The sequence below is a fragment of the Hemicordylus capensis genome, chromosome 2 (genome assembly GCF_027244095.1).
Source record: "Hemicordylus capensis ecotype Gifberg chromosome 2, rHemCap1.1.pri, whole genome shotgun sequence".
In the NCBI taxonomy this organism is placed as follows: domain Eukaryota; kingdom Metazoa; phylum Chordata; class Lepidosauria; order Squamata; family Cordylidae; genus Hemicordylus; species Hemicordylus capensis.
This window is the reverse complement of record NC_069658.1, coordinates 179,945,582-179,964,511: the sequence shown is the minus strand read 5'-3', so window position 1 is coordinate 179,964,511 and position 18,930 is coordinate 179,945,582. Positions and strand designations below refer to the sequence as shown.

General features: G+C 46.6%; 1 protein-coding gene across 6 annotated transcripts in view; it reads left to right on the top strand.

The window, feature by feature from the left end:
* PDE4A (phosphodiesterase 4A) overlaps window positions 1-18,223 on the top strand; it is a 546,547-nt gene extending 528,324 nt beyond the window's left edge. For all 6 annotated transcript variants that reach the window (XM_053299525.1, XM_053299524.1, XM_053299523.1 and 3 more), the window contains 5 exons: window positions 603-702; window positions 5,446-5,600; window positions 7,803-7,925; window positions 8,959-9,141; window positions 16,383-18,223. In XM_053299525.1, the coding sequence (XP_053155500.1) occupies window positions 603-702; window positions 5,446-5,600; window positions 7,803-7,925; window positions 8,959-9,141; window positions 16,383-16,757 (936 nt within the window). In that variant the 3' untranslated portion in view covers window positions 16,758-18,223. The remainder of the gene's footprint in view (window positions 1-602; window positions 703-5,445; window positions 5,601-7,802; window positions 7,926-8,958; window positions 9,142-16,382) is intronic.
* The last annotated feature ends 707 nt before the right edge of the window (window positions 18,224-18,930 follow it).

Here is an 18,930-nt window from a genome sequence, read left to right as displayed (position 1 = left end):
CATACAGCCTCTGGCAGCTGTTTTAGGTTCTAGAATGGAAATGTTGGGGACAAAATACACGTGGCTGATTGACCCCAGTCTGTCTTTGCCAACCAGATCAATCCAGATCCTATGAGTTGCATGTATGCTGGATATTTCTTCATACAATATTTTGCATGTGTTACCTAGTTTCATGTTGAAGGATTGTGCTTCTAAACGCACTGCAGAACTCATCCTTTTTGCATCCCTCAACTCAGTGGGATGCTTTGGGGGGTTCTCTGGGATGGCAGTTGTTCAGTTCCCATTAAACTATGATTTCTGGAGCAGGTGTCAGAGCTGCTGAGCAAGAGCTGGAGAAGCTGGAAATCACCATCTAGGGTCACATGCTAGCAGTCGGAGCCTGCTGCTGCTGCCCAGGCAAAATCCCCACCTGAAAAGGAAACTTCTGTAGTATTTCTGGGTAGGGAGAAGCGAATGGTCAGCCTGGGTGAGCAGAATCATTCTAGAGCCAAGGATCTCTTTGTTGTCCAGACAACACTCCGGTGGCTCAGCACACAGGGCAGCAGCACCCAGATACACATCATGTACATAGCAGGTCATTTCTCCCCCTCTATCCATTGCAGGCCGTCTTCACTGATTTGGAGATCCTGGCTGCAATATTTGCTGCCGCCATTCATGATGTGGACCATCCTGGCGTCTCCAACCAGTTTTTGATCAACACCAGTGAGTGATATTGAGTGTGTATGTGTGTGTGTACTTGCAAAACACATTCACTTCTCTCACCTACAGTGTAATGCCTGTGTCTGCAATACATCTACCCTGAAATACCTGCACCCCTGCTGGTTTTCTCCTAGCAGTGTCATTGGGATGGGTGGAACAGCCAGGGCAGAGCCATTGTGGTGTAAAAAGAGCAGGTGAGGGGGGTTGCCCCTCTTGCCTCCCCATCCACGCAGCTCCCCACTTCATAGGGATTCAGCATCAGACCTGATTTTAGCACAGGCCTGCTACCATCACATGTGGTTCAGCTGCCATTTACTCATTCAGAGCAATAAAAGCAAGAATTGGAAGGAATTTTGTATTGTCTGTAATATGTGCCAATGTGTGTACTCGTGCATGGATATTCATAGGAAGTGACTGGAACATACTCCAAGAGGCTGTTCTAAAGTCCTCTCTAGAACATATGATGCTTTAACAGGGTTGCACTCAGTGGAAAGTTGACAGCAACTTTTCTGGGGTTGTTAGGGATGGCATTCTGTGCAAACTTCCATCATCCTGAAATCAGCGTATCAATCCTTCATTTCCACTCTCCCTCTATACACTGTCAGTGGGGAGGCGCTGCCTGTTTACACACACACACACACACACACACACACACACACACACACACACACACACACTTGCTCTCGCTCTCGCTGTTTTCACGAGCAGCCAAGCCTGGGCTTGGCTGCCTGTGAGAACCGCTGAGATCCACGCTTTCAAGTCTGGCTTTTAGCCGGGCTTAATGGAGCGAGCACTCCATCAACCCAGCCTCTGGGCTCATGTGTCAGCACAGGTTGCTTGCAACCCGCGCTGACACAGAGATGAGCACCTAGAATGCCCGTCGCCCGGGGGAATCCCCCAATGCACCACGCTCATCGTGCAGTGCATTGTGGGATTCCCCCGGCCTCCAGAAGGTGTGCACGGCAGCACAGCTTGAGCCATCAGCTGGGATTGTCTGCGGGGAACGTAGGCTTAGCCCTGCCTTCCCTCTGCCTGCACAATCATGTGAAAGCCTCCCCCCCCCGCAATCTCCTGCAACTCGGGCCATTCTCCACCTTCCTTTATTTTGCTGTTGCTGCTGCTACAGCCTCAATCCTTCCTCTATGGCCTTTCATCAGAAAACTGTTGGTTCATCCCTGTTGCTAGATAACCAGAATGGACAGGTTCATCACCCATCTCCAGACCTGTGACAGCAAAATAAGATAAGAAATCAGAGGCACTTTGTTGCTAGGTGGGGGAGAGATCAGAACTACATTGAGGTGATGAAGGAAAGATTGGCACCAGGTGTCCCATACATCTAATGGGGGACTTTAGTCAAATTCTTGCTGCATGCACACACAGACTTGTACAGCAGACTTTCCCAAAGATGATTGACAACATAATTTAAAAACAATTCATGAAATCAGTACAAAAATAACATTTTAAACTGCAAAACTATAGCATGGCACTATTTCTTTTTTTTAAAAAAATCTCAGCAATATACTAATTCACAGCCAAACGTCTACCAGCTCTAACCTATAACCTTCACAGATGGATGGGCATAAACATTTAAAACTCAGGAGGGTGGAACATAAAGGCAGCTCCTACTGAAATCTTAGAAGCTTTAAAATGTGTGGCTAAAAGCCTAGATTAGGTTTTTAACCTCAGGGCTTCTGTGATCTTAAGACTGGAGTGTTTTGGAGCTTTCATTATTTTTTACTAACTTGTAAATAGGGCCTCCTTTTTTAAAATCTACTTTAAAATTAAGTATTTTTCTATCTATATTTCGATCCTTTCTGAAAACTTAATTTTTATACCATTGCAATCCTTCTGGTCAAATGATTGACTGGTTGGGCAACCCTTTGGCTTAGGCCATGGCTTAAACTAGAGCCCTCTTCAGAGATTGAAGTCATTCTCACAACAAGCCCTACCCAGCTAAGACAGGGCCAGCCCAGGTCAGGCTGATCACAAGAAGTGCCCGGATGGCTCCGGATCCCACCGCTCCTTCACTGGGTAGCCCTGCTTTTCTACCCAGGCAAGCACATGCCTTCTACCTCACGTTCTGGTCATGTGGGTGCTCTGCTGCTGGTAGCTGCTCCCAGACTGCCATCAACCATCTTTCCCATAGAGCCAGGGGCAAGGGACGGCCAGGCAGCACAAACTTTCCCAATGCACAGTGCATTGTGGGATTCCTGGTGGCCCCACTCCTGGTCGCCATGCCACTCATTTGGGCATGCTGGCAGCGAAGCCTAGAAGAGGCTCGTATCGTCTGGGGGAGGGCAGGTAGGCTCCTGCCTTCCCCGCAGCCCTCCCCACTTTGACCATGTGAATGACCTTAGTATGGTGTATCTCTGTTCAGATGTCTGGACATGCTTTTGTAACTGTACCTGTGGTTCATTTTAAAAGTGAACCTCCATTACTCAAATGCAGGATACAGATAGGAAGTGTACTGCTGTACCTGTGTTTAACATAATCTGTGAATAACTGTACCTACGTACAGCTCTGTACCTGTGCACACTGTATGTAGATTGTTTGAGTGCTGAACATGACATGTGAGTAGGGCTTAGGAGAATCTAGCTATCTGGAAAGTACACATCTCAAATGGCCTGGTGGGTCAGAACTAGGGTTGCCATATTCTGGCTTTCCAAATCCGGGTACCTAATTTGCATATTATGTAAACTGGCTGGGAAATAATTTCTGAGCAGAATAGTGGCTGCACGTTTTGCTCTGTAACTCCGCTTCTACGAGGGCTAGAGCTTAGGTTTTTTCTTCTTTTTTTTAATGAAAGCTGAAATCTGAGAGAATCTGGGTGGGCTAAGCAAGCTGGGTGAGATGCTTAAAATCCGGGTGAAACTCGGAATTTCGAGGGACATGGCAACTCTAGCCAGAACCAACCATGACTTGGTGTGCAGGGGCCAAGGTCAATTTTCAGCACATTAATTAATTAATTATACACTAAAATTAATTATTAAAAAATTAATGAAAGCAAAGGGGATAGAGGGTTGTGGACTCCAGCCCAGGCAGATGGCATTTGGTCTTATGCAGACAAATGCATTGAAGAGCTGCTGCTGCTGCTGCTGCTGCTGCTGCTCACAGGACAGTCCAAGAGCTCTTCATGGCTCCTGCTGTTACTGTAGGACTTTCCTTCCTGCAGGCCAGTAAAAAAAGTCCTTGTGGGCTGGATCTGGCCCCCGGGCCTTACATTGTGCAGGACTGGCTCAAGGCAGTCCTAAATGTCAGTCTCCAGGAGCTCCCTGCAATAACACCACAGCATCGGGGCCACCACAGAGAATGCCCTACTTCTTGCAGCAGATGTTTTAACTTCCCAAAATGAGGGTACCTAGATTAAAACTCACAAAGAGGTTCTCAAGAAGCATCTGAGTTCACAAGGCCCTCTCTCAGGAGTGTCTCAGTGCCCCTGCAGAGCTACCCCTTTAGAGTCTAGTTATACAAGCCGCCTTGCCCTCCCTATCCAGACTGCCCCTCATACCCCTTTCTCATCCCTGCCCAGGTGACTGGAAGAAGTAGTCCTGCTGATTTCACTGTTGATCTTCCATGTATGCGCCATATCAAAAAGGAGGTTGACCAGTTGGGAAGGATGCTGAGAAAAGCTGCCAGGATGATAAAAGGCTGACAAAGCCGATCAGATAACAGGAGATGTCACAGAGACCGGGTGCCCTAGTGAAGCAATTACTCCCACTCAGAGATGCCCCTGGGGTGACTCTTAAGGGGAATTAGTTAATCCACTTTAAGGCTGATACAAAATTGCAGTTCAGATGCAGTTGCCATCACCAAATCTTTAACCTCATGCAACTGGAGGTGGCTGATGGTAACCACTATCAGAGTCCCTTTTACAGAAAAGCCGCTGATGAGTTTGCAAAATGAATTAATAAAGATATAACTACCAAACAGAAGAAAATTGGGACCAACGCAAACACAAAGCCCCCTTTTCTCCTCAACTATCCTAGCATTTTATATGCACAGTATTTTCACCAAAACAGCAGAAGCATAAATGGTGTTAGCAACTTAGTGCAGGACAAACCCAGAGCAGAACGTGACTATACTTGAAACCAGATGATGATGCAAACACCAGAAAACACAGTATAACTTATTTTTGTAAAAAAATAGTTCCGCTGTCGCTAAATGGAAATATTATGGAGACAGAACGTCCGTTTCATCACAAGTCCCATTTCATCATAGAAGTGATAAAGGAAGAAAACAAGTTTTCCTAGACAAAAGAAGATTAAAGTTGCTAGGGGCGGGATTGGGGGAACAGGACATCAGCAGTACTTTTCAAATCTTGAAAAATAGGTTCGGGAGAAGAGAGGAAACAACTCCTTTCCAAATCCCTTGAGGATAGGAGGAGAAGCAGTTGTAAAGCTACCTGAGGAAGAATATCCTAATGCAAAGATGAGGAAGTCAGCACTTGAATGAGCAGTCCCTTCCTGTAGTTATATTGCAGGCTGGAGTGGTACAGCAAGGTTGTTCCTCTGTGCCTCTTTCTGTCAGGACTTGCATGGCTTTGGATTCTGAAAGCACACATAGCATCAAACTATAACCAGGAGTATGAGCAGCTGGGGGAGAGGAGGGTGATGGCCAGCAGAAAGGGAGAGGAGTTGTGGGAGGTGGGGTGCGAAATGCAGGAGGTGCAAGGATTGAGTCCAGCCTCCTCATTCTCTGTGTGTCTCTGTTCTCCATGACATGTTCTGATGTGACCTTTCCTGGCAGATTCGGAGCTGGCACTGATGTACAATGACGAGTCTGTGCTGGAGAACCATCACCTAGCTGTGGGCTTCAAGCTGCTACAAGAGGAGAACTGCGACATCTTCCAGAACCTGAGCAAGCGGCAGCGGCAGACCTTGCGCAAGATGGTCATTGACATGGTGAGCCCCACTGGGGACTGGTGTCCAAGGGAAGATGGGAAGCTGCCTTCTGCTGAGCCAGACCATTGGTCCATCTTGCTCAGCATTGTCTACACTGACTGGCAGCGACTCTCCAAGGTTTCAGGCAGGAGTCTCCCTGAGCCCTACCTGGAGATGCTGCCAGGGAGTGAACCTGGGACCTTCTGCATGCAAGCCTGCCAATGCTCTTCCACTGAGCTGTGGCCCCATCCCCTAAGGGGCATATCTTACAATGTTCACATGTAGTCACCCATCAAAATGCCAATCAAGGTGGACCTTGTTTAGCAAAGGGGACAATTCATGTTTGCTAGCTCAAGACTGATCTGCACCTCGTCTTGGGCAGTGTCCCCAGAGAGGGATTCCATCCCAGATTTTATTTTGGGAAACTCAGTTATACATTTGGAGCGATACCAACTTTGCCACAGTGTTTCTCAGAATAACATCACGAGGAAGGAGCACCATCCCCCACCAAGCTGCCTGAAAAGGCAAGCTGGAGTGGCTTCTTGCAAGTAAAATGCTTTGACTGATCACCATTCTTCCTCTGCTGCTGTGCAAAGAGCAATATGGACAGGCGCGGCAGATGCATCCTGAGCAGAGGAAGGCTACCTAGGAGGTCAGGCTTTTCCTCTGCCTAGATGGGAAAAACTGCCCTTTTTCTTTTCTTCCCATTTCAATGAGTGTACAATATACACAGGTACCGTCATTCCCTCATTCTGCTGAAGACAGGTACAGCAGTACGCTTCCTCTCTGTACCATGCATTTGAGGGGCCTGTATCCAGGATTTTGCAGTACAGTCATTCACACAAAAGCACGTGCGAGTGTACAGACATCTGTACGGTTGTACAACGTAAATATCTGAATAGGGCTTGTGACTTTTCCATACAAACACTCAGCATGCTGCTAGCAGCACAGGTTTCACTTCTGCTCTCACGGATGGCTCGTCTCCGAGGGAGCACGCACAGGGTGCTTTCAGTGTTACCTGTCTAATACCAGAACTGACCTCGGGGGTCCTGAACAGAGACCTAGATTGGCCTCACTCCCTTTCCCCCTCTCCAGCATTTTTACTTTTTGGAGATCAACACTTTGTGGGTGATTCTAGAAGCAATGGGAGACTATTTCCTGCTTACAGGAGGAAGTAATGTTCTTTTTACCAGGCAAAAAAACTGCCCGGTCAAGAGTGAGAAGAGTTGGTGTGGGTTCTACCAGAGTAGTAGGAACCTGTCAGCAGCAGATGGCCACATGAGGTCCCAGTCCCATATCCCATGATCTGCCCAATATATAGAGACATGCTTGGTTCTGTATGACATTTGGGACTGAGCCAAGAGGATGAAAGCATGTTGCTTGCAAGGATCACTTATTGCCAGCTGCTAAGGGGGGGGGTGGAAATCACACCAGGCTTAAAAAAATAAATAAATGCAAGATATACTTAAATACTAAAACATTTATAACTCCTTTTTTTCCTGGATTGGAAGCTTTTAAGATTTCTCTTCTAGAGAAATGCCTGAAGATGTGGGAACCAGTTTTAATCATTGGGTGTTTTGTTTTTGTTTTTTCTGGCTGTTTTGACTGTGGCTGTAATGGGAAGGGTGGCAGGAAAAATATTTAGGAGTAAGTCAGTCAACACACATGTCTTTCAGTATCTCACTGAGGTTTTTGATAATATGCAAACACTGAAATTTAGCTGATTTGATTGATGAGTTAAAAGGTCAAAGGTTGTTTTAAAAAAAAAATCTGCTGGTAGCCCTAACGTTTTCCAAGTCTGTTGAAATCTTCCGCACAGAATGAAAATGGTAAAACACTAGTTTCAGGAACAATAACCTCCCCTCCCACCAGAAATGCATGGCCATAGAGACTGGCAATCCCCAAACCACCATTTCATGGAATGGAGAAAGATGCCCTGGGGGTGCTGACTATAGATGGAGGAGGTTAGATGGCCTGCAAAATAAGGGCAGATGGGCCATACCTCAGCGGTAGAGAACCTGCTCTGCACACAGAAGGTCCCAGGTGTGATCGGTGACATCTCCAGATAGGGAAAGCCCCCAGCCTGAAACCCTGGAAAGCCACTGCTGAACAGTGTAGATGATACTGAGCAAAAGAGACCTAAGGGTCTGACCCAGGCTAACACTTCCTCCTATGCTCATATATGTCCTCCTTTTACTAAAATGATGGCTTGTTCTTCTGCAGGTCCTGGCTACCGACATGTCCAAACACATGAGCCTCTTGGCTGACCTTAAGACAATGGTGGAGACCAAGAAAGTGACCAGTTCAGGGGTGCTGCTGCTGGACAACTACACCGACAGAATACAGGTGAGCAAAGTGGAATGAAAGCCTGTATTCTGCGAAGCAGGGAGGGAGTGCCTTTGCCAGGATTGGTGGTCTGGAGATTCGGCCATAGCTGAATTAGGCAGGCCGAAGCCCTTTAGGTGCCACCCAGTGCCCTGGCTGGGGAAGTGATGTAAAGCAGGCACTAAACTGCAGGCAGATACACTGAGAAACTGGTATAGGCAGTTGGACAACAGCTTGACCAAAAGATGTTGCTCAGGCTGAGGAGCTAATCCAACAACCGAGGCTTTATACAGCCAGATGAAACCCTATTGGCCAGTCGTGTCACCTGGAATCTAGGAAGCTGCCATATACTGAGTCAGACCTTTGGTCTATCTAGCTCAGGATTGTCTTCACAGACTGGCAGCGGCTTCTCCAGGATTGCTGGCAGGAATCTCTCTTAGCCCTATCTTGGAGAAGCCAGGGAGGGAACTTGGAACCTAGATGTTCTTCCCAGAGCGACTCCTTCCCTGAGGGAATGGAGCATCTTACAGTGAGCATCTATCTCACAGTGCTCACATGTGGTCTCCCATTCAAATGTAACCAGGGTGGACCCTGCTTAGCTAATTGGACAGGTCTTGCTTGCTACCACAAGACCAGCTCTCCTCTCCTAACAACTACTACCTGACAACAACTGAGTTAGTGAAATGTATTACCTCCTGTGGTGGCAACCAAGTGTAGCAGAGAGCAGCTCAGCAACGAGGAGTTCTACCAGGCTGCTATGGGGTCTCAGAGAACAAAACACTTGGGCCTGACTACTGGAGCCTTCAGCTCAAGGCCTTCTGTTCCTTAATCACTGCAATCATTTGCTAGATTTCTCACTCACCAACCTCCTTGGGCTCTGAGGCCAAGGAAAGTTGATTCCATCTAGACCCTTTTCTTTCTGCTCACAATAGGTCCGTCTTTCTGAAGGTCTTTTCTTTTCTTTTCTGAATGTGTAGTGAGCCCTGCTTGTGCAGGGAAGAACTGTTGCATTCTTGATGCCTCTGACTGGCCTTGCCTTCCCAAACCCAACCAGGTCTTGCGGAACATGGTTCACTGTGCGGATTTGAGCAACCCCACGAAGCCACTGGAGCTGTACCGGCAATGGACAGACCGGATCATGGAGGAGTTCTTCAGACAGGGTGACAAAGAACGGGAGCGGGGCATGGAGATCAGCCCCATGTGCGACAAGCACACGGCCTCTGTGGAGAAGTCGCAGGTGTGTGATGGCTGGGTAGCCTCTTGGGAGGCGGGAGTTCCCTTTCCTCTTTTCCTTCCACCACCCCACAGATTAGGAAAAGGTCTTGCCTCGGATATGGGGAGGCTGCTGCCAAAACCCATTTTAGCAGCTTTCCTTCCACCCCAGAGTTGTAGCAGAGAAGCAGCTTTCAGGAAGCAAGAATTCTCCACCTCAGTTGTTCTAAGAAACTGCAGTTGAAACATGCAAAGCTGCCTTCTACTGAGTCAGACTATTGAGCCATCTAGCCCATTCAGGATTACTCTGACTGGCAGAGTAAACTCTACTGCTCTGAGCAGCCATTTTGTCTGAGATCCATTTTAACTGGGAATGTCATGGATTAAACCTGGAGCCTTCTGCATGCATGCAGTCAAGTGGCCTCTGCCAGCACCTCCATGTGGCTGTTGAGGTAAAACAGTCCCCCTGGTTGCCCCTCTGTGGCTGCTGGGAAAGTGTTATGATTGGGGGGTTTGGGTGTGAGTCACAGGCACTTCTTGCCTAGTTTCTCTCATCACGTGCCCGTCCCCATATCTGCATTACTTCTTAATAAACACTGTCTTAGAGGTCCTAGTGCTCCTTGCTGGACCACTTGGGTGGAAGTGCTGAGTGTCGCCTTTTACAATGTGAGGACAAAACATTCCAGATTCCACCAAGGCGACCTCCTCTCCTGCAGCACAACCCCACTGCCCTTTAGTGTTTGGGTTGGGTTTTTTAAAAATTCAGTTCCTCCTCTCGAGTGCTGGAGAGCACGGGTGTCCTGCTTGGTTTTTGTTTCTTTGTTTGAGGGCAGAAGTTCGTGATACTTTGGTGTTGGTTTTGGCACTAGTTTTAACCCCAACAATTACCTCTGGAGCGAGGGGGGGAGAACAGAGGCATGGGAACACTTGAGCAAGGGGTGGGGTGAGTATCTTTGGGCCGCCTATCCCTGAGGAGCCTCTGCACGGCTCCCCAGCCCCCGCCCCCTAGGTTGGGAGTTCATTCACCTCCTGCTGCCCCAGCACTCGTACTGCAGCCCGGCCTGAGCTGCTCTTGTCTGGCCTCTGGGCACTTTCCAGATTAGACCCTGCAGCGGGGTCACGACGTATCTCGGAAGTGTGCTTCCACACTTCCTGCGTTGTGACACCGCGGTCCCTACGCGGACAGCAGGGTGCCGTTCATATTTCCAATGCCTTCTTCCGAATTTAATCGCTGCAATATAGAGCTAGGACGTTGTATATCCGGCGTAAAAAAGTTGCTGGTTTTTTCGGGTTGTTAGTTTTCACAAGACTGCTCCCCCTGCTGGGAACTTTGCTATTTACGTTTTGAATGCGATTTGCCTGAACAGAAGCATATTGCCACTGTTGAGCGGCTAATCTGGAAAGCATCATGGTGGCCCCTAGTCTTTTCCTGCTGTGTGGCCACATAGACACCCAGGTTTCAGTGGAAGAAGAAGGATCCTCCTCCTTGCAGCACATGAGAAATGGAGGGGCGGGCTGCACACTCAGACTGGAGCAATCTCTCCCTCTCCTGGCCACTAGCCTCTTCCCATCCTCATTATTTCTGTGGCCATACCCCGTCTCAGGCATATGTCTAGTCACAGGAATTACAGCAGTTGGATCCTCCTCCTTTCCCACATGTGTTTCCTTTATTCCTGGCAGGGCCACATCAGAGCATCAGGCATTGCAGGGTTTTCTGTGTCACTGGGGACAAAGCAATGCCTGGCATGCTCCCGAGTTGCTCTCCCAGAGCTCAGGCTTGTGACTGAGCTCTCCTCCCTCCTCCTCCTAGCAGGCTATAGGGGGGAAGTACTTTCCTTGAAGAGCTGGGGTCCCTGGTCATTATTTTGCCTCTGAATGAAAGCAGGTGGGGAAGGGAAGCTGTGAGTTGCCTCCGTATATGTGGGGTGGGTGGGTGGGTGGGGGAGAGGTGTATTCAGAGCAGAGAATGTTTGTAGAACTATGTTATAAAGTGCTTTCAAAAGCACAATGCATTCCATTCCCTCTTTTAACCTGCGAGGAAGCCTCTGACTCTTCCCCCTCCCACCTTTCTTCCATTCTACCCCCTGCTAACTGAGCAAAGAGGCGCCTTTTAAGAGTGGCGATTCTCAGGGGGAGAGCAACTGGCCCTATCCATCCCCAGCACAGCTTCCCTCCAGTGGCTGTTGCTGGTATCTATCTTAATGTTTCTTTTTTAGATTGTGAGCCCTTTTGGGGGCAGTGAGCCATTTTAGCCATTTTCTTTATTTACCTTATTTCTATATAAACTGCTTTGGGAAACGTTGGTTGAAAAGTGGGATATAAATATTTGTTTTATTGTATTGTATTTCACAGCCACCTAATGGCACAGCGGGGAAGTAACTTGCCTAGGGAGCAAGAGGTTGCTGGTTCGAATCCCTGCTGGTATGTTTCCCAAACTATGGGAAACACCTGTATCGGGCAGCAGCGATATAGGAAAATGCCGAAAGGCATAATCTCATACTGTGTGGGAGAGGGCAATGGCAAACCCCTCCCTGTCTCCAGAAGTCGACACTGACTTGACAGCACAGCTTTACCTTCATTGTATTTCACGGTCTTCCTCCCTGCCTCCTGTTTTCACTCAGAGGTGGAAAAACAATCCCTAGCAGTCCTGAAGGAAGAGTGCTCTGGGAGAGGACCTGGGAGTTTGGTGCCCGCTCCCTCCCGGGGCTTGGTTTGGGAAGGAGGCCTTTGGAGAGGACCCAGGAACCCTACTGCAGCTGTGACGTGGCTTTTCTATCTGTTCTTTGTTCTCATTCCACCCACCCCCCTTTCAGTTTTTCCTTTGATTTCCCCCCTTCTTTCAGAGTTATCTCCTGCATTGGGGTGCTAAGGGGAGAAGGAAGCAGGGCTGTTGCTCTGGTGGTGGTTCTGCTGCCTGTGCCGCCTCGCCTGGGGTTACTGCTGCACGTTTTTTGCTCCGGGTTGTGCTCTGAGTTCCCCTTCACTGGCTGTGGCTTCCCTTTCCGCATCTTTCTCTCTCCCTCCGCTGGCCATCACACCTGCCCCTCAGTTATTGGGAACACCAGGAGTGAGGGAGGCTTTTGCCCTAGAAACGAAAGGTATTTGGGGCTGGGGGTGGAAGAGGGAAGCAAACAATTCTGAGGTAAAAATATGCCTGCTAGCACTTCATTGCGGTGGCTTTTGCTGAAGGAGAAAAAGAATCAAATTTATCTCTGCCCTGGTTGCTTTGCAGGTGAATTAAGTAATAGAACTGCATTTTATGCCTAGTGAGCAGCTTATTGCTCTAGTCTACTGATTAGTGTTGTTATTCAGAGGTCTGGCTTAAGTAGCCTGTTAGGAGCCTGTGGGGAAAGTAAAATTTCCTTTTTGGGGTGAGGGGTAGCCTGTTGAGTTCATATACAAGCAATTCAAATTTTATGGTCATTCTCCAGTTATTCAAGCAGGTAGGGGTGTGTGCACTATAATATGTGTACATCATTTTAAAGGATGTTGTACTGTGACCAGTGTTCCCTCTAACAGAGAATCCCAGATGCTGTTGACTACAACTCCCAGAATCCCCAAGCAAAAGCCATTGCAGCTGGGGATTCTGGGAATTGTAGTCAACACCGTCTGGGAATCCCTGTTAGAAGGAACACTGACTGTGACATATCCTTGATCAGGGCTTGCATTTGTTTTGTGCACTTGTGTGGGATTCTAGGATCCAAGAATGTAACTATAATTGAACATAGTGTGGGATAACTGTCCTTGGCCCTTGAAGTGGTGCAAACAGCTCGTCTCCCCACCACCACCACCACCACCACACTCTCTGAGGAAGCAGGTGGAGGGTAGGGGCCCATCTTCACTTTTTGCCCCTAGACCCCCTCCACCCTTGCTACACCCCTGGGCAGGAAGGTTGTAATATGAAATGTCCCTTAGAATCTTAGCAAGAGGCTAGTGTTCAGCTCTCATGGCTCTGGAGAATCATGAAAGGAACAAAGGTAAAGTGTTACCAGTCTGAGGCAGGACTGAATACATTGACTTCACTTTCTTTTCTTCACCATTTCTCAAAGATTCAGAGCAGGTTGCAATATTGGAAAAACCACAGACATCAAATAAACACTGAATACTTTATGTTTAACATGGAGTAAACATTTTTAAAGTTTTGAAATCTCAACCAAAAGTCTTCCAGTCACCAGTTCCATAACCAGCATAACCACCAGCTTCTGGTCCAAACAAGAAATTCTTGCTGTGCTTCTAGAACAGGGGTTCTCAACATTTGGTCTTCAGATGCTATTGGACTTCAACACCCATAATCCCCTGCCCCAGTGGCCTTTGGTTGGGGATTATGGGAGTTGAAGTCCAATAACATCTGGGGACCCAAGGCTGAGAATCCCTGTTCTAGAAGATGCACTGCTTTGGCCCCCTGCTTGGATTTTCCAGTGAGAAGAAGTTCTATTGTGATTGAATAGCCATTGGGATCCTCTCTGTGCCCAGCATTGCTGTACAACCTTGGCTTACCTGGGCATCAGGATTTAAGAGATCACAATGGAATTCATATAAGAGGGAAGCACGATTATCAGACCCAGCCATGTCAACATGGTATAGGCCATGCCTTCTAGTCCCTCTACTCAGTCCCCCCTCCACCCCTTGCATTTCCCTGTGCTTATAGAGAGGAAAATCTGGAAGAAGCACACAGTGCACATGTGCGCAGGGCCAGCGCCTTGGGAACTGCAGGCCGGGATAGCACTGTGTTCTTCAGTAGTTGGTGGCAATTAGCTTTACCACTGCTGGCTTTATAACTAACCCTATTATTGTTGTTGTTGTTTGTTGTTTACACAGTCAGACAGATGTTATTGACTGGTTTGTTTTATCCAGACATCGAGTCCTTCCCAAGGACCTGGGATGGCTGAATTTTATTATCAATATTGTTGTTATTATTATAGATATAATCATAGAATATAAGCTGTTCCCAGTAAAGTTGCTTTTTGTAATTGGCTGATGGTGATTTCTGTGGTCCCTATGGTGCTGAGGTGCTCTTCAAGGTCTTTTGGAACTGCACCCAGGACGCCAATTATTACTGGGATTATTTTGGTCGTCTTCTGCCACAGCCTTTCAGTTTCAATTTGTAGATCTTTGTATTTTGTTATTTTTTCTATTATTTTTTCTACTATTCTGCTATCCCCTGGTATTGTTATGTTGATTATTTTCACTTGTTTTTCTTTCTTCTCGACTACAGTTATATCTGGTGTATTGTGTGGCAGATGTTTGTCTGTTTGTAGTCAGAAGTCCCATAATATTTTTGCATCTTCATTTTCTTCAACTTTTTCAATTTTATGGTCCCACCAATGTTTGGCTACAGGTAGCTTGTATTTTTTGCAGATGATCCAGTGTATCATACCTGCTACCTTGTCATGCCTCTGTTTGTAGTCTGTGCGATCTTTTTACAACAGCTGATTAGGTGGTCTGCTGTTTCATCTGCTTCTTTACAAAGGCAGCACTTGCTGTTTGTTGTTGATTTTTCAACTTTGGCTCTTATTGCATTTGTTCTTAGTGCCTGTTCTTGCGCAGCCAGTATTAAACCCTCTGTTTCTTTCTTCAAGTTGCCATTCTTAAGCCACTGCCAGGTCTTGGTGATGTTTGATTTTCCACTTATATTGTGCAAATATTGACCATGCAGTGGCTTATTTTTCCATTTTTCTGCTCGGTTCTTGACTTGTTCTTTCTTGTAGGCCTGCTTTGTTTCATTGGTGTTTAATAGTTTCTCATTATTGACCATTTTAAGTGCATCTTCTTTACTGTCCTTTGTATATTCTTCAAGGCCTCTTTTCTCCTCCTCTACTGTTTGATGGACTTGCAGCATTCCTCTTCCACCTGAGCTGCGAGGGAAGGTATAGCCTATCTACATTACTGTAGGGGGTGCAGAGCATGATTGATGGTCATGATTTTCTTGGTCTTACGATCTAGCGTCTCTAGCTCTGCCTGGGTCCAGTCTATTATTCCTGCAGTGTATCTGATAATAAGTATAGCCCAGGTGTTGATGGCTTGTATGGTGTTCCCACCAATGAGTTTGGACTTTAGAATTTTTCTAACTCTCCTGATGTATTCACTTCCCATTTTTCTTTTAACTTCAGTATGTGCAATGTTATCAGCCTGGAGAATTTCCAAGTATTTGTAATGTTCTTTCTCTTCCAGGTTCTTGATGTTGCTTCCATTGGGCAGTTCTGTTCCTTCTGTTTTTGTTATTTTCCCTCTGTTCATTATTAATGCAGCACACTTGTCTAGTCCAAACTCCATTGCTATATCGCTACTGAATATACGGACAGCGTTTAGCAGTGATTCGATTTCTGACTGGGACTTTGCATACAACTTCAGATCGTCCATGTACAGCAGATGGTTGATTTTGCTTGATTTTTTAGATGTTTGGTATCCGAGGCCTGTTTTGTTTAGTATTTGTGAAAGGGGAGTCATGGCAACTACAAACAACAGAGGGGATAGTGAGTAACCTTGGGAAATGCCTCTTCTAATGCTAACCTGTCCAAGTGTCTCACCATTGATTGTTAACTGTGTACTCCACATGCTCATTGCTTTTTTAATATAAATATCTGAATGTTTTTGCTGACACCACTTGTTTCTAAACATTTTAGTATCCATGTATGAGCCATTGAGTTGATGGCCTTCTTGTAGTCAATTCATGCAACACTTAGATTTGTTTTTCTTCTCTTGCAATTTTCTAAAATCATTTTGTCAATCAGCAGCTGGTCTTTTGTGTCTCTGGTGTTGGGGCAATTTCCTTTCTGTTCAGTTGGAAGCTGCTTATTAGTTAATAAGTGTTGCATTACTTCATCTGCTGTTACTCCAGTAAATAATTTGAACATGGTTGGCAGGCAGGTGATCGGTCTATAATTACTTGGAACTGCACCTTTTGCTGGGTCTTTCATTATGAGATGAGTTTTGCCAGTTGTTAACCATTGTTCAATATCACCTCCTTGCAAAATGTGATTGAACTGTTTTGATAGTTGTTTATGAAGGTTTGTTAGGTGTTTAAGCCAAAAGCCATGCAGTTCATTATTATTATTATTTCTTGTTTATACAGTCAGACAGGTGTTATTGACTGGTTTGTTTTATCCAGACATCAAGTTGTTGTTGTTGTTGTTAATTTGATTTCTATATCGCCCTTCCAAAAATAGCACAGAGAAATAATAAATAAATAAGATGGATCCCTGTCCCCAAAGGGCTCACAATCTAAAAAATCTCTTAATCCCCTCCCCTCCCTGCATTGTCCTTCAGGTGGGATTCATCGACTACATTGTGCACCCGCTGTGGGAGACATGGGCGGACCTGGTCCACCCTGACGCACAAGACATTTTGGACACCCTCGAGGACAACAGGGACTGGTACCACAGCATGATCCCACAGAGCCCCTCCCCACCTCCAGATGATGCGGAGAAGGATGAGGAGGCCTGTCTGGAGAAATTCCAGTTTGAACTGACCCTGGAGGAGGAGGGCGAGGACTCGGAACAGTCGGACAAAGACCACAGCAGCCCTGGTGATGAGGACAACAGCTACTACACCGCCACAGAGGAACACCCACACGAGTCCCTGGAAGGGCAGGACAGACTAACGGACGACACAGTGAATGACACGTCTCCGGGCGCGTCATGACTGTGGGGAAGGGACAGTTGAGAAAGCAAAACACACACACGGAAAGTTTTCACGAGGGAGGGCGGGGATAAAAAAAACAGGAAAAATTCATTTTTTTATTTTTATTGTATTTTTTATAAAAAGAAAATCAACAAAAAAAAGGGAACATACACAGCAACTGTAGAACCAGGTTGGCCCAAGCAGGGGTAGCAGCCTGCTGCTGCAGTGACCAGCCCAAGCACTCCAGAAATAACGTTATCATCAGTTTGCTTTTTTGTTTTTCAGTGTTGCTGGCTTTTTTGTTGTTTTATTTTGCTAACTTTTTTTTTTTTTTAAAGACTGAAGCAACCATGAACAGGAGGAGGAGGAGGGTGCTGGTGATGAGAGATAGCGGGAAAGCAGATGGGCTTGGTAGGGTTTTTTTTGTGTTAATGTATTTTAAGCCATTTTTAAAAACAAGCAGAGACACTGCAGGATTTTGAACACCAAGAACCAGTAACTGTTTCAACCCCTCTGCTCATCCTGCTCCCTGGCTTCCGACACACCCTCCTAGTTTGGCTTGTTGGTTGGTGCCTTTCTTCCTTTGTCGACTGCCCATTTCAGCATAAACCCTCCTAGCTGGAAAACAGGGTGTTCAAAAAGCCTGGGAGTGAAAGGAGGGACTAAATGGTTTTGATTTTTGTAAGTTATTTTTTTAAGCTAGGGCTAATTTATTTTTGTGAGTTTATATAGAATTGGTTTTCTTTTGGACTGATGAGAAGAAAGAACTTTGCCTTTTTGTGGAATTTTTTTTTTTTTCCTTTTTGAAATGGACTTTTAAAAAAATATGGTTTGGAAATGGGAAGTTGTTTTACTCATGACGCCATAACATTCTCCCAGAAGCAAATGGGAGAAGACGTTTCTTTTAAAGGAAAAAAAAAGGGAACAAGAAATCAAATAAGCAAAATGTTTTATCTGAGTTTCCAAATAGCCAAGTCTTCCTCTGTTCATCATTTTGCACAAAAAAAAAAAAGGCAATACGGCCAGGGTTAAATGGTTACAGCTGGCCAACTTGCTCAGACAGCTCCATCGGGGGGGTCTCAGGTGTGAGTATTCCTCTCCCACTGATGGGGGCAAGATGGGCAGGTACAAGGAGAGGAGAGAACGGGGTGGGTTTGCAGCCTTCCCAACCCAAGAGAAGATTAGAGAGAAATTCTCCAGTGATGTTTTTTTTAGCACTAATTTGCAAGTTTACCTTCCTTATCCCTGCCTTGACACATGTGGTTTGCTAGCTGATTAACCTCTGGACTGTAGTACTGCATTATTCCTCTCGCTGTTCACAGGTTTGTCAGGCAGGAAAGTCCCATGTGTTAACCATTCTCTCAAACACACACACACACATGCACACACTCACTCACTCGCACACTTTGCACATGCCTCTAGGCACAGGAATTTTTCACAGGTGTCTGAAACAAGGAGAGTCTGTATGAACCAAGCCCGCGGCTTTATTTCTGTGCAATGCAGTGTAATGTGTCTGGAACACATAGATTGATTTGTGAAATTGTTATGGGGTGGGGGTGGGAGGGATGTCTTTCTTAAGTTTAAAGGAGAGAGGCTCTAATGCTCTTGGTTTCAGAGACGAGGCTACACCTGAGGCCTCACCTGTTCCCTAGAAAATTATGGCAGTGGTGCAGGAACAGTCATATTTTTCCGTGGGCCCAGAAGCTTCCCATCAGTCTCCGACTCGGGTGACAGAAACCAGTTGCTCTTCTAACCAGACCCGAGTCTAGTTTCAGAGAAGCTCCAGCTCTTGGAAGTCAAGGTCATCAGAGGGCAGATGAGACCTATGGGAAATTCAGCCCAGGATCCCAAGCAGTTGCCGTTTTCCTACCTAGAGCCCACTGCCAAGAAGCCAAAGATGGAGTCCACTTTGCTGCTTGGGCTGGGGAGGCGGGGCTTGTGGCAGGTGACAAGCGAGGGCCAGGCCTTGCTGTCTGGATTGCCATGCCGAAGGCTGTGCTTCTGACCGGGCGTTACTCCATTCTCAAGCGCAGGACCATAAACCTGAGCCATCTGCTACAGAAATGTTCTCCTGGAAAAGCAAGGCCTGCTTCCAGAACCTTTGCCAGCAGTCGCATAGAAAGAAAGAAAAGGTGGGCCTTGCTCCGAGCTATGCTGTGGGATTTCGAGAGAGATCTTTGGGCTGCTTCTATTC